The 16,434-nt window shown below is 36.1% G+C and overlaps 1 protein-coding gene and 1 long non-coding RNA gene across 2 annotated transcripts; both read right to left on the reverse strand.

Moving 5' to 3' along the window:
* Window positions 1-125: 125 nt before the first annotated feature.
* Window positions 126-10,081, reverse strand: LOC105205520 (hypothetical protein). The gene is made up of 7 exons (XM_039453691.1): window positions 9,737-10,081; window positions 2,547-4,261; window positions 2,226-2,389; window positions 1,867-2,020; window positions 1,446-1,709; window positions 1,115-1,336; window positions 126-1,013 (listed from the first exon to the last, which is right to left on the reverse strand). The coding sequence occupies exons 2-7, from the start codon at window positions 4,059-4,061 to the stop codon at window positions 555-557; spliced, it is 2,778 nt and encodes a 925-aa protein (XP_039309625.1). The 5' UTR covers window positions 4,062-4,261; window positions 9,737-10,081; the 3' UTR covers window positions 126-554.
* A 3,042-nt stretch (window positions 10,082-13,123) lies between these two features.
* On the reverse strand, window positions 13,124-15,422 carry LOC120358656. The gene is made up of 2 exons (XR_005575568.1): window positions 14,132-15,422; window positions 13,124-13,793 (listed from the first exon to the last, which is right to left on the reverse strand). It is a non-coding gene; the product is annotated as an uncharacterized LOC120358656 (long non-coding RNA).
* Between the last annotated feature and the right edge of the window lie 1,012 nt (window positions 15,423-16,434).

Raw genomic sequence — 16,434 nt, forward strand, 5'->3', positions numbered from 1 at the left:
TGAATATCTCTTTTTCTGTGTTACAAGATTTTTGTTACAAAATATATCTTTGATTGGACTTGATTTTATTCTCTACGACAAAACTAAACTTCTTGCGTTGACAAATTTCTCCACTTGTTCATATGTTTTTTTTTTTTTTTCAATCTAATTTTTTAAAATTAAATCTGTCATATATAATTTGTTTATGCAAAAGTTTATGCTTTAAGAAGATTTGTAAATTTGTTTGTAAATGTCGTGCGTGCATGGGTGCGCGCGTGTTACATACGAATTAGTAGGTTTGAAACTATCGTATTATTATTATTATATAGAATTTAATAATACGATCAAATTAAGTACAGGCGAGGAAAAAATGCCAGGCGTACCCATAAATGAACTCTCGCGACTAATAGGAAATTAAAAATTTGTTCATTACATTAATCGCGCATCACTCATCGTAAAATACGATGACATTTATTCGATTGACACATAAACATTTTTTTTTTAATTGCGTATTCATAAATTTGTGCGCGTACATAATATATATTTATATAAGCGCAATGAGTACATTTTGTTCTCTATGCCAAACAATCATCGTCATTTGTTCGTTCCATCTCGATTGGTCCATTACCGAAAATCTTACGATTTCTCGTATATGGTATAATACCTACCAAGATTCCAGAGACAATGATCCAACCGCCAGCCATAAGGAAAGAAAGCTCCCAAGAACCTGTTACATCGAACAACCACCCAGCTAGCGGAGGTCCCAAAAGATTCCCGATTCCTTGACACAATAAACTAAGACCATAAGCAGTAGTGAATCTTTCCAAAGGAATCAATTCTACTAATATAACGGGAGTGAAACTAAAAGTGCTGGCAAAGAAAAGACCAAAAGCTGCTGAGCTTGTCGACAGGAGTACGTAATGATTAGTGAACACGGACATCAATATTGTAGCCACTCCACAAGCTATCAGGCACCAAGTATACGTTTTGCTGACGTTCATCCAGGGTTGGTCGCCAGCCCAACCTAAACCAACCTGAAAAACGATAGTAGAGCGAACATGACGGAATGCCAATCAAGGATGAAAATGTTGCTCTTAAATTAAAGTTGTTTGTGTGTGTGTGTGAGTGACATTACCATTCCGATGGTATTGGTTATACCGATGATGCTGAGGAGATTGGCGGCATCGGACTCGGCGTAACCGTTTCTAGTTAGATGTTCCGCCAGATAAAAGTACGGGACGATGAACCATGTAAATAGCAATATCGTCGACAATGACATCAGCAGGAAATGAAATTCGAGAAACATGGAGAAATTCAACATGCCCTTTAATAAGTCTACCAGCTCGGTGTACCATTTCTGCCAAAGGAAATAAATAAGGAAGGAAGGAAATCGAGAAACGCATATGAGCATATCTCTGACAATTATCTCTTGTCCCTTGTAATAGAAAAGTCCTGCTATAAAATACCTGCTCGTTCTCTTTAGCCAACGTGGTCATACTATTTCTATAGATATCGGGACAACTGCTCGCTCTCAATCTGTATTTGTGCAAATTTAAAGCAGCACCGCGATACATAACGGAATTTCTGTGCACTCTGATATCCTTGAAATAATGAGTGTTAGTGCTGAACTGTCGTCTGAGCCAAGGTACGGAGTCCGTCCTGATGACAGAATTCGCCTCTGGCTCGACGTACCGTCTAGACAGGGATTTCCTTTTTTCGCTCGGTACGACCTAGCAAGAAAGTATTCAAGTTGTTGATGCGTCGCCGGCTTTGTAGCCTATTGTAAGTATATAATATATATATAAATATATGTGTATACGTGCGAATACGAGATTCCCAATCGCGCGCGAGTTTCCTTCACATCGTGAATCACTCGTCGTTAATTACCGTATGCGTGACCTCCTTTGATAGCAAGGGATTAGTTTCCTCTCTCTCCTTCTTGGACATTTTTCTAGCGCAAACGAGTTTCGTCGGGACGTGAACGGAAGTTGAATCTTTTCTTTGTTCGGTCATCTCTTTCGATTCCGTTGCTCGTTTAAGCCTTTGCAGAATATAATAGTAAATATTAATTGTCATTGCCATATATTGTAACAGCAGTCAATGTATTGAACGCGAAAGCCTAGCTGGCACGACAAGCAAGTTCTTACGCGTCGTAAGAAGAATACACGAAAATTTAATTGATTCGAGAAAGAGATTCGTTAAAACCCGCATTGTAACTATGCGTAGCAAATGTGTAGCAAATTAACCTCATTGACATAGTGACGCTGCTTTTATTACAAATCTCTCCCGTCGAGTCTTGCAGCTGCTTGTCGGACGAACTTCTACACAACAGAAGGCTGGGATAATTCTCCAGTATGACGGTGTACAGTCTAGAATTGGACAGTAATAACTCCAGTACTTCCAAAGGCACCTGAAATCTCACATAAAAATTTTTTTATTTATTTAAAAAGCTAAAAAGCTTCTTCTGGTCAATGAGAATGGTCAAAATTGATTGCGGTTTATGGCGGTGACTCGCTTATTATATAATACATATTCTCGGTACCTCACCCTCTCTCGTAGTTTCTTACCTTTTCGCTTCGCTTTACAAAAGTTGGTAGATTAACTACACTCGTCGTTTGCCTCTTGCCGCCATCGACCGCTTTGGTGCTCGTGCTTAGATTTTGTAAAAAGTATTGAGGCGCGTGGTCGCTTCTAAGCAGCTTTCGGAGTTCCTCGACACCTGGAAACTCATCCGACGAACTTCCGTCCGAGCGGCCATGCGACTTCTTCGCGAGCAGAGCTTGATCCTGCTTACGTTGCTCGAGAATCCACCATTCCGGATCTCTCATAACGGTACCCGCGACAATCATATTAAAAAAAGTGCCAGCTAAGAGTAAACAAGCGCCTCGCCAACCGTACTCCTCGATAAAATACGTTGTCATCGGAGCGTAGACAAACGTACCGATACCGGTGCCGCACGCGCCGAGGCCGACGGCTAGGGTTCGTTTCTTATCGAACCAAAAGGCGATGCTGACAACCGCGGTGACGTAGCACATACCTAGACCGAGACCCGCGATCACGCCGAATGTTAAGTACATTATCTCGATGGTGTTACTGAAAATACTGAGGATGAAGCCGAAGCCTGATATCAGACCGCCAGCAATGGTCATGTTTCTGCATCCGTAACGGTCGACGAGAGCGGACATGATCGGTCCAGATAGAAGAGGCACCGCCATGAAGAGCGAGCCGATCCAAGCGGTCTTGGACTTTGAGGCGCCAAATTCGTGAAGAAACTCGATATAAAGCAGACCGAAGCTGAAGGAGACGCCGTCGGCTATCATGGAGATGACTAGGGAAGCCAGAACGACCACCCAGCCCCAACCGCCGTCAGGCACTTTTGCTTTCTTCCCATCGTCCCTTCCGTCGTCCCTTGCCACTCCTCTCTCTCTGATAAAACTCAACGAATCCTCTCGCTCCGAGATGCTCAAGGAATCGATGGAATCCTTGACTCGTCCTTCATTCGTCCTTGTACCTTTTATCTTGTCGGTGACTACCGCCGCTGTCGCCGCTGTCGCCGCTGTCACCGCGTATTCCTCGCCCTCGCTGCCAATCTCACGACGACGAGTCACGTTCGTGGCAACGCTACTGCGAGCACCACTCGTCGGCCGGCCGCGTTCGATCGTTTCGACCAGCTCGAGCGACTCGATTGCGTCTATCGATCCCTCAGCCCTGTCGTCGGTCAAATCCAGATTGCAGATTTCGCGTATATTACAACTTTTCGACGGTGAGTGCACGTTGTCGGATAAACGATCGACGACGCTTTGTCGTCGAAGGGAACTCAAACGTATCGTAGGACTTCCGTTATGCCAGCTAACCAACGGAGCACTACGCGGTTGCCGGCCGCCGCAGTTGCTCTGACCGCTTCTCTTCGCCAAGTACGGATCTTCCTTCCTGACACTCGCAATACTCGAGGAACGATTGCGGTAACCATTTTGATCGTTATTGTTATCGTGCTTTCCGCCATCATTATTTCTCTCTTTTTTGCAGTCGCTCTCGCATTCCGTCTCAATTCCTTCTAGGATGGCATCCTTTGTGCTAATCATGCTCTCTCTCTTTCTCTCTAAATATAGGTAATAGCCGAATGAATCCAACGACGTCGCCAGCCCTTCAGCCCTTGGAACTCGGTGGGAAGATAACCGCTTTGTCTTCCGGTTACCATAAGGACCCTCGGGACAATCTTGGATGATTCACGGAAAGTCAAACGCGCCGAATTCGGCATGCACGCACCGTCGAGTCGCTCGTCCTGTAAAATCATTTTTTTGCGCGTTACATTCAAGAAAAACCTTAGGATCACCTACGACTAACGAGTAGAGATGGAAAAAGTGCTTTCTCTTTCTCTCTCTCTCTCTCTCTCTCTCTCGCGCGCGCGCGCGCGCACGCGTATCGATTAGAAAAGTAAAAGTAATAATATCATTTTCTTAATGACGTATCGATTATCATATCCGAGTAACGAAAACAAAAACATTTGATTACAACTGATCCGTTTCATCACAAGTGATTTGATAGTTACGCATTCGCGGGATTCTTCCAATTAAATAATAAACATGGATTAGTGTATCTCGTAACTTTTTGTCAATGCAATTATCAACGCATTTTGCCAACGCAATTTTGCCAACGCAATTTTGCCAACGCAATTGCACACGTTATTGCATTATCACGTAATATTACAAATATTGCGTATACGAGGGTCGTCTGAAAAGTTTTGAACCTAACAAAGCTAGAAATAAGTTCTTTTTAGTCAAATTCAATTTTATTTTTCAACATAATCTCCTTTTTGCCAGCGATGCTTTCACTCCTTTAACCCACTCAAATAATAGTTTTGCTCTGCAAAATAGGCTTCTACGGATGCGATTATTTCCTCGTTCGATGAAAATTGTTGTCCTGTGAGCCAAACTTTGAGTCTAAAAGACAAAAAAAGTCGCCGGGTCGAATACAAAGTATAGACAGTGCGTTATTTTAAAATGGAAACAGTATTTTCTTCTTTTTCAAATGCGTCCGTTTTTTTGCATTTTCTGCCTTTAGCTCGTTAATTAATGATGTGTAGGACACCTCCGTTATTGTTTTATCTTTTTCAAGATAGTCAATAAACATAATTCCATGACTATCCGAAAAAAACAGTCGCCATAACCTTCCCGGCCGATAAAATCGTATTCGCCTTCTTTGGAACAAGTTCGCCCTTCGCAGTCCACTATTTTGAATGCTCCTTCGTCTCAGGAGTGAAATGGTGGATCCAAGTTTCATCAAGTTATCGTTCGACGCAAAAAATCCGACTCGTTTCGCTTAAATCGTTCCAACAGGGCCTTGGAAATGTTTATTCGAGTGCGTTTTTGGTCCATAGTAAGTGCGACACCCAACGTGCGATTAGCTTACGTATGCCTAATTCTTCAGTCAATATATGACACACACACACACACACACACACACACACACACACACACACACACACACACACACACACACACACACACACACACACACACACACACACACACACACACACACACACACACGTTCTTTCGATATGTTCACAGTCTCTGTTATATCTCTGTATAATCTTGATTCGACGTTCGTTCAGTACCATTTGGTGAACTTTTTCAATGTTATCGGTGATGATCGCAGTTGTTGGCCATTCCGAACGCTTATCATCAGCCAAGTTGGTACGACCATGTTTAAATTCATCTGCCCATCTTTTTACGATGACAAATAATGGGTTAGAGTCCCCGTAAACAGTATCTAACTCGGCTTTAATTTGCTCAGGAGTATTACCTTTCAAATGCAAGAATTTAATCACGGCACGTTCAATTTTTTTCATTTTTATAAAAAACACTGACGTTGACTGACACAAATGATTGTCAAACAACTGAACGTCCAAATTGACTATAATTTGTTTAGGTATCTTTCGAACCATGTACGATTATAGTATCAGAATGGTTTTGACGAGTAATACCATCTTTATGTTGAAGCGCTCAAAACTTTTCATACGACCCTCCTATGATTGAAAGCAGTGAGGGTGAAATATCATCGTGAATAAAACTCCTTATTTCTCGTATAATTCGCATTTATATCATTTCATTTGAAAATATAAAGCGAGAAGATAGAAAATATAAAGCGATAAAGAGAAAATCAATACTTACCATCGAAATAATGTATTAACGTATATTTGTAAGCTAATACATGCGTGCACAAGTATGGGAAAGTACTCGTAACACTCGTTGGTGTGAACAATTATAACACAGTCGTCAATAAATAAAAGAGAGAAATCAAATTATATAATTAGTCAGCCAGATTAACCAATAGTAAATCATAAGTAAAGCAATGCGTGAGATTTTGGTTAATGAAGCAAATATTCACCAAGTTATGAAATAAATTATCGATGACAGAAAAAAAATGAGTTTTGTATCAATGCACAATGTACCTGGAATTAATAAATTTTTTTTTATACGGGATGTCGTGTAATCACACACGCGCGCGCGCGATTGCCAGATTATAACTAGTATTTCGCTTTAGAAATCGATTGCTGCTCTGCTGGAGATTGCCATTCAAGAGATTATCTTTTTTCACAATGCTCATCTAAAGAAAAAGATGATAAGAGTTCATTCGGAGATTTTTCCGTTTATCGGAGAATCATTCAAAAAGCGATATTTTCGATAAAAAATCGGAAAACTTGCAACTCACTATCTTAATTTGTAGAAAAATGAGAAAATATTGAGGGACGTAATTGTTTAGAGCTACTTTTGTAATTTCTCTGTGTCTTCATATTAAAATTTCAAAATTTTAAAAATTAATTACCAGTTTGCTCATTATGCTTGAATATGTGTACGTGTGTGTGTGTGCGCGCGCGCGCGTGAGAGAGAGAAAGAGAGAGAAATTTATCGTACAAAATATACTAGAACGTAACAAACTTTCAAAAGTAACGCATTTATAATTAGAAGTCTCTCGCGTCAGACAGTAGTCTAATAATACTTTGATATTACACAACCGTCGATTTGCGTAAGCTGAAAAATGTTTGGCAAATGCCAGTTATATTTATAAGTTTATTTTAATGAAATGTTTAATTGAATCTACCTCAGACTTTATGAAAACACTGTTGCCGTGTTAGTAAAATTTTTCTCATAATTATGTTTTAAAATTAATTATGTCAATGTCGTAATAAAATTGGACAAATATAATAAACTTCTTATATACCTATATGTACAAAAAAAACTTTCTCTTATTAATGACAAACGAAAGAAATGTAACACTTTTGTTAATCATACGATCAATTTTCCTCTCATCTCGGTTACCTTGTTAAACCGCAATATTGTCTAAAGCTTTTACAAAGCTTTTCTTGTCGAAAATATATACTCCAAATAGATATGGGAATATGAGAATATCTATTTTTACAAATATTTAATTAATATTTGATAATTATGATCAGAGATACACGTACACATAAATTTTGAACACGAATTTGCTTGCTCGTTAAAAATTTCAGAGTAATGTATAAGTTAAATTTACATTCGGCATGTAACAAAAATTTATGCAAATGTTTGAAAAAAGAATTATGTATCTTACTGTCGTAGATTTTACAATTATATTTATTGCTATCGTAAAGAGACAGATAAACCATCGTTGTTAACATACCTAGAACATGCGAATATATAATATATAGAAAATTGATGGATTCTTTATAAACCAAATGGATTGTATTTCTGATATCGCATACTGCTTTGTTTTTTCGTACACTTGTTATATACATATACACCTAAGTAAAGCAAGTGGAAAAGGTTGAAAATAAGTAGTTCGAGCGATACGAGAGTCGCCATAGGGGTGTGATCACCATGGAGACCGACTGGTCGATTTCTCTGCGTGAAAATGTCCATCTTTACCACAATATAGAGACATTAAATTTTTAATAAGCTTAATTTTGTAACATATTGTAAAAATTAAAATGTCTAGCACAAGTTTAACAGTAATCAATATTAGAAACAACAAATATTAAAAATAATTCGCATCAAACTCAACTCTAAAAAAAGAAAGAAATTTCCAGCGCTTTTTACACAATGAACAATCATACAGTGTTGAAAGATTAATATCTTTGATTTGCCGTTTAAGAGATTACAGTACAATATTTTTAACCAATATATATTTTCATTAAACTTCTAAAATAAAAAAAATATGTTCCTCTCATATTTCCAATTGACAATATTACTTATCTCAAATATATGCATATGTACTATATATATATATATATATGCACATCGGTCTTCGATTAAACGAACGCCCCAAATATTTTGACTCGATATGATGGGACGTTGTCCGTGAATTTAATACTGGTGATCATGTACACTTAAATGGGATTATATTGCAGGTCATTATGCCTTACGGAATGTAAACGATACAATCTTATCGTTAATTTAAATATCTACAACCTTTAATTGCTCTTTAAATGTTCCAAATGCATTTTTTTGGCTTACTTTCAACGTTATACGTAAAAAGAAAACTAAAACAAAATACAGAGTAAAGAGAGAAAAAGAGAATAGGAGAAGAAAAGAGTGATTATAAAAATATATCATTATATGTACACAAGTATAAGAAAAAGAAAAATTATCATTAGTCAATATTTACTTTAAAAGCATATTATTAATCGTAAAAGGTGAAGTCATAGTACTAATATCTTCTTGACGTACAAAGCAGATAAATATTAACTAGCGATAAATTGTTTTTTCATATTTAGAAAAAAATACAATATATCTATATTGAATCGTTCATAACAAGTATATACTTATGGTACGCAGTCATATTTCGCGCACACAAAAAATATAATTGAAGAATGATTCGAAAAAATTTAATAACTTACAAATATCTATTTACAAATACTTAATTTTACAACATTAAAACTTTTGAAATGTGTGTGTTTAATCTCCCAAGACTCTCGAGTCTTTTTATTTTATTTTTTGAGATAGTTTGTAACATGTTCAATTCAATCCAATAAATTTTGTATATTGTCTGTGTTCAACCTGCATCGCATTTTGACATTGGAAAGTATGGAATTATTCGAGGAACTAAAATAAATACGATACGCGCGTAAATATTGATATAATTATATTTATTATCTAAAATAACATCGATGTGAATAAACATATTTATTCTTTCGATAAATGTACACGATTTCAGCTTATCCAAAGTTTAGAATTTCCAGCAAATCATAAGTCCGTTCAGAATAATGATAAGTGGCACAGTGCACATTTTGAGCGATCATATAACAGATAAACGAGACAAGCATCTAGAATATATAACTTTTCTAAACTCATACGTACGATATCGAGAAAGTATAATTTGTGAAACACATTTTCATATCGAGAATAAGAATAAAACAAAGAATTTCTGATAGTTATTAAAAATATTAATCAAGACATATATGATAATTGGCAATTAGTAAAAATAAAGACAATTAGTGAAATATTAATAAAAGAATATATAAACTTTTTATTAAATAAAAATTGTCATTATCGTACTCGATATATATAATACATATATATATATATATATATATATATATATATATATATATATATATATATATGTATATAGTTAGATGGCGATTCGTAAATCTTTGTGCTTTAAATGGCGAAACAAAAATTCAAAGAAAATGAGAAAAGCAAAGGAAAAAAAGAAAAAGAGAATTAGCATACGTTAAACGCTGCCAAGTTATTATATCGCGTCACATTGAGCTTACCAACAACGAGTTCGCGCAGATTGTTATAGCCGAAGACTTTGAGTAGCCTAGCACGATTCTCGTTGGAAACGTTTTATGCAATCTTTTTATCGCAACGACAAATTCGTGCATTCGCTCGCGGCGCGTTTCCCAGTGATATCACGCGACTGCCTTGACTGAGGACACCCGGTACACTGCGGTGGCGACTACGATTCAGAAGGCTCGAAATCCACGTCATAGGAAAGGTTCTCGCTGCCGCACCTGACTTGAACGGAGCACGCGTGTCGGCTCGGTCGTCGCGGTTTCATCTCTCTCGCAGTCTCGCCTCGTTTCGCCTCGCCTCGCTTCGTCTCGCCGTCCCCTCTCCTTCCCTACCCCCTCCTCTTCATACCACCCTCCCTCCCGCCCTTCCGCCCAAGCCCTCTCCTCGTCGCGTTAGGCCAGGCCAAGCCAAGCCAAACTTTACCGAGAGCCAAGCACAAGCTTCGCGTTTCATGTGTCTCACCGCGTCTCGCCTCGTCTCGCCTCGTCTCGCCTAGTCTCGCCATGCTGCGCCGAACCCCGCCATGCGGCGGCGTTTCGCTCAGTTTCGCTTCCCCCCCACGATTCGCCTTGACTTGCCTCTCTGCGCCTCTCTCCTGCATTTATTTCAATCCCAAAAACACGATGTCGACGATAAATTGATAAACTACGCGACGCCAATCGCTTCTACATATTGGCTATACAGTTATGCGTACCATGATGCCAACAATACCCTCTCCATTGTGACAATCACACATCATTTCAAGTCTACTGCTAGACAAAATCTATTATGGAGAATTTTTTATATTTTTATTAACAATATTAAATCTTTCGTGTTTATGATACAAATTTTGCCAATATCATTGTTGATAGTTTAATAATAATAATAATAAAGTTATAATTTGATATATATGTTATTTTAGCAGGTCAGTACATTTTAGGTATGCGCGCTTTATCGCTTTTTTGTACAGCTACTTGTAATCTTATCAACAGTTACGCCATTAAAAACGCGGGTATGCAAATAAATATAGCAAAATATATAATGAGTTTAAAAAACCAAGTGATAACAATTTTCGAAAAAGAATTTTACGATTGCTATGGGATCAGAATATTTTACACGAAAATTGTCGTAAAATTTTTATATTCACGTATCGTTTAGCGCTCTCGCAAAAGTTTGTCGGCATTCGCGACGATGAGAATAGCTTTTTATACGGGAGCAAAAATATATTTGAAAATAAATGACCGATCGATAAAATTATCTCCATGTGTCAACACGAAGCGACTTTTTTTTTTTATTCAGTGAAAAAGAGATAAGGCCTGGCAGAGTCATCTAGCCGATACAGTTATACTTATAAACTAGGTTACATTGATAATGCAGAATCGGTTAGAAATTTAACAAATTAAGGCGATGCTGAACCGGTCTGTATACGTGCATATTTTTGGACAGGCATTTCTCTTAATTGGCTTTATAGATCGTAAAATCCTTCTCCACAATTAAAGTAGTAACAAAAACATACACGGGAAACTATAATTTAGTACGAAAAACGAAAGTAAATTAAAAAATTATAGTTTAATTATCGGCTTCTGCAGCCGACTCGTGACAACATGTGCCCTATATAAAAGTTTTAGACTTTGTATGTATGAAATAAGTAGTTTACTGCGTATGAATTAAATAAAAGAACAATACGACGCTTGCAGAATGGTCCTAGAAGCTCTAGTATGAGAGAAATGGATGTCTAAAAATTGTTTATGTAATTTGCACGTGTATTGGTGCAAAGAGCAGAAATTGGGTTCATTGTAGTTCAGAGATCTTGCATTAGAGGCGCTAAAGTAAAAAAAACAAGGACAGATGAGTGCGTTTGACAAAGTGCGCTAGTCTATTCCCCTTACTCTTCGCCTCACGCGCGACCAGCAGTTCGCCGAAAAAAAATCTACAGCAATCTGCAGTATCGACGTTAAGTGAGTTCCACCGTCAGTTCAGCATCGCCTTAAACATAGGGGAAAGTAGGTAAATTGCACGCACCTAAGGGAAATTTATCGCAGTGAAGTGATTTTTAAAGTTGAAATCGATACAAGTACAGAAATAGAAACTTTAAACATTTTTTTATCATTATGTATTGGCATATTGAACAATTTTTTATTTGGTAATGCTATATTCAACAAAAAGAAGCAAGTGGTTAAACGAAAAAATTTCTCGGGCCTTGGGTAATTGTACAGTGCGTTGCATTGATGCCTAGGGTACCGATTTTAGGGACCACGTTTCTTTCTTAGTTATTTTTACGTTCATGACCAAATGCTGCCGTCAACGATCACCGCAGCATTCAGTCATGAACATAAAAATAATCAAGAAAGAAACGTGGTCCCAAAAATCGGTACCCCAGGCATCAATGCAACGCACTGTACGTGCAATTGGATAAATGGACGCGGAGGAAAAATGAGGTTATTGCCCATTCTTTTAACTACACTACACTGCACTACACTGTACTAGTGGCACTATAGTTGATCTCACGTGGTCTCATGCCTTTCAAGATGGATGCGTAAAATTGTCGACGGCGGACTTGATTTGATAAAAAAACAATTACTTGATGACTATTTAATTAAATTTAATAAACAATAGCTCAAAGAACGCAGAAAAAAACGTACTTTTGTTAGGTATAACAAAATTAAACGAATAAAGTAAAAAATACGGACTTATTGCCTTATTTTCTGAACGCCAGAATCACAAGAAAAATCATGATTTTACTTTTTCTTATTTTTTCAATTAACTACGTTTTTAAATAATATAACGTATGGTTATATATTTAAAAAAGGCCTTCAGCCTACAAATATCGCCGTGATATTATAATCTCTATTCATTGGGAAGGTGCCAAACCCGGAAGCGTACAATTACCCAGTGCGTACAATAACTCTACTTTCCCCTATTTGATGCATAATTTTCATTCTTTTATACTACGTGGGTCATTTGAAAAGTTGCCTGCCTTATCGACATAAAGTAACTGTAGAAAAAAATTTTTTTTTGCCGTCCGATAGATCGCCTTGACATATGTAAACCGTAAAAATTTGAAATTATTCTGATCATTACTTTGTCTATGGCAACTCTTCCAAAGTTGTCAACTGACATTATTACGTGTGTCACGTGCATGGTCGCAATGTCAAAATTGAACGAATTGAAATTTGAATTACTTCCGCACCCAGCCTATTCACCAGATCTAGCTCCCAGTGACTTTTTCCTGTTTCCAAAATTTCTTTATAAAAAAATATAAGTCAAATGTTGAGGTGAAAAACGCTATAAACCAATATTTTTCAGGTTTAGACAATCAATTTTTTTCTGACGGTTTAAAAGGATGGGAGAAACGTTGGACCAAATGTGTCGAGTTACAGGGAGACTACGTCGAGAAATAAATTTTATTTTGCTTCAAAATATGTGTTTTTCTTCAAAAGGCCGGAAACTTTTCAAATGACCCTTGTATTTTTATATATTTATATGAATGCTTTTCTTAAATTAGGTATATTATCAGTAAAGAAAAGTCAATTATTTATAAATATTCAGAGTTGTTCATTTAAAATGATTTAAAAGTAACATAATAAAATTATGATGATATTTTACATAAAAAAGCCTACAAATAAGTACTTTTAAACATAGCATGTAAAGACATAGATACTTTATTAAATGTGATAATATATATTTACTAAATAAGAATAAAACCTAAAATATAAAATAAATATTCCGTAATTTATATATATATATATATATATATATATATATATATATATATGTATATATACTGTTGGATTAAAATTGATGTATTTTCAAAATCGTAAATAAATTAGATGATATTCAATAATAAGTAAAGTAATTCTGAAACCGTTTTCATTTTATTCGGGAATCGAAAGTACTGAGGATGAATTAAGAAGCGTAAAACCTTAAGTAGTGTGACTTCGCGATTTAATGGGCTTAGGTAATTCCTTGGCACTCGTAAATTCATCGGATAGAACTGTAGACATTTCCAGTATTGACGAGAAAATCAGATCTTGCAAATTCACCCAATGAGTTAATCTAAAAGAAATAGATAGCTATTAATCAGCGCAAAGTTATCTTTGTAACTCGTGTAGAAGAAAAAAAACAGTTTTATAGAAATTATAAAATAAATTATAAAAATTTAATGAAATTTCAAGATCTGTCAAATATAATGTAGACGAAATAGATATAAGTTAATTAAAGATAAAAAAAAGCATTTAATCAAAGATATGTTACGATTATCGAAACATATAGCATCTTCCGATGAAACGCGCACTTGCCTAGTCGATCATACATAGAATGTGTATCCGATCGTTGTACATACGTTGCAATGTCAAAGCACAGTTGTTCATTCAAATAGAATTTAAAAGAAATACCTGTTAGGAACGTCAGTCGGTGCAACACTTTCGATGTCTGCCGAGGAAAAGCGTTGAAGTCTGTTGGAGGTCGTCCACTACGTCACCTTTGCGATTATGCTCACGATCAACGATCACAGGCGGCATAGGTGTCAATTTGCCTTTGTCGCTTTGAATCACTTTAGAGTTCGTTACAGAATTATTAATAACTGATTCTTTTACTCCAATCTTCTTAGATATCGTTTCTCGATCCTGAACGAGTGTTTCCTTTTCCTAGTAGAGATTACTTTTAGGAATTTGTTCGACTATTCGCCGGGATATCGATGCAACACATTTCTCTCGTAGTAATACACTGTCCTGTTTTCTTGGTAATTGGTGCATTGCTTTTTATCTGTTGTGCCAACGGTTTTGGAATTTCGCTAATAACTTTGTGTTGAGATATATATCCGGAATGACCAGAATGGTGGACCGCTCCGATTGTTTCACTGATTATTGTAACGCTTTGTACCTTTGTTGGTTTAAGATTGAAATTTTCCTCTTGTTTGTATATTTGACCAATCGTCGAAATTTCTGGCTAATACGAAATGCTCGATAATAATAATAATTGGTCATTTAAAGTTGTGGAACTTTTATAAGAATCATTTTCGTATGAATCCATACCAACAGGGGGTTTGTCGACTGACGTTTTTGAAGATAATTTTTTTTTAACAATATATTAAAAAAAAGGTAAATAATCTTTTTAAATGTTTATACAATATTAATATGAAACATTTAAAAGTATACATGTAATCGACATTTTTAAATGTCGCTGTAATGTTTCTTGCTTACTAGGTGAATCACTGATTTGTTTTCGCGGTAAGGATTAGTATATTATGTAAGAACTTATATATACATATAAGACTAATATATCATGATTTTATTCCTTTAATATTTAAGAATCAACAAGAGTCACGTTCGAATTTGTATTTATAATGAAGAAATCCTATTGAAAGATAAAGAAACAACTTGATACGGATGTTCTCATTTAAACAACATTGTGTAAAATAAAAGTTAATAAAAAAAAATCAGAAAAAGTTTGGAATCTCTTCGGTCTCTATTGTAAGACAAGACAGACAAAGTTAAAAATCTAATTCGTACAACAAATGTGAAATTTGTTGTTACGAAATATACTATAAATGAGGGTTTGAGAAAACTCACTCACTCACTCACTCATTCACTCACTCACTCACTCACTCACTCACTCACTCACTCACTCACTCACTCACTCACTCACTCACTCACTCACTCACTCACTCACTCACTCACTCACCACTCACTCACTCACTCACCACTCACTCACCACTCACTCACTCACTCACTCACTCACTCACTCACTCACTCACTCACTCTCTCTCTCTCTCTCTCTCTCTCTCTCTCTCTCTCTCTCTCTCTCTATCGTGATATGTATTATATTTATTCCGACATTTTCCACTACTCGTTTGAAACTGAATCACTGATTTGTTCTCGCGGTAAGGATTGGTATATCGGCTAAGAATTTATATATACATATAAGACTAATATATCATGATTTCATTCCTTTAATATTTAAGAATCAACAAGAGTCACGTTCAAATTTGTATTTTTGCGCCAATAGGTGTAACGGATGACACTTAGGTATACAAAGATGTCTGATGCACTAGGGACGCGCTAGATCTGTCGTTGGTTAAACTATCGTTGGAAATATAATATTTGAAGATTTTCAAGATATTTCAGTAGAATGCCGAAATTTTATACAATTTTACATACGAATTTCACATAATATGTATAAGCGAAATGGCTGGACCATTGTCATTTCAAACGTCCATGCTTGATTCTTCTTGCTTTTTACATATATTTCTTTAGATTCTTTTTACTGGAAGGAATCACTTTGAAATTTTCTTATCATTTCATCGATATTCTATTAAAAATTCTCATTTATTCTTTCACACAAATTATTTGCGTCCCGTTCCTCTCGTCTTAACTCAACTATATAGCTTAATACTACCGTTGAAAGTCGTCAAACTCTCGTGAAGCCGGCAACTTGATATCGTAAATATATGAAATACACAATTTTTCTTTTTATATTAAAATATTGCTTTATACTCATTTCGTAGATGCCATGTAAGGCTGCGTACGTACGCTCGATGTAAAATGCGAGCGTATACATGCATACATATATACATACATACATATACATACATACATACATACATATATACATACATACATATATATATATATATATATATATATATATATATATATATATATGTATGTATGTATGCATGCATGCATGTATGCATGCA

The sequence above is a fragment of the Solenopsis invicta genome, chromosome 9, assembly GCF_016802725.1.
Source record: "Solenopsis invicta isolate M01_SB chromosome 9, UNIL_Sinv_3.0, whole genome shotgun sequence".
Lineage (NCBI taxonomy): Eukaryota > Metazoa > Arthropoda > Insecta > Hymenoptera > Formicidae > Solenopsis > Solenopsis invicta.

Bases quoted from the DNA above. Each gene is read 5' to 3' on its own strand.
- LOC105205520 (XM_039453691.1), bottom strand. From the start codon at position 4,061: ATGATTAGCACAAAGGATGCCATCCTAGAAGGAATTGAGACGGAATGC. The intron at 2,390-2,546 runs GTAAGAAACTAC...GTGAGATTTCAG, and splicing joins TTGTAAAGCGAAGCGAAAAG to GTGCCTTTGGAAGTACTGGA. The intron at 1,337-1,445 runs GTATTTTATAGC...TTCCTTTGGCAG, and splicing joins TGGCTAAAGAGAACGAGCAG to AAATGGTACACCGAGCTGGT.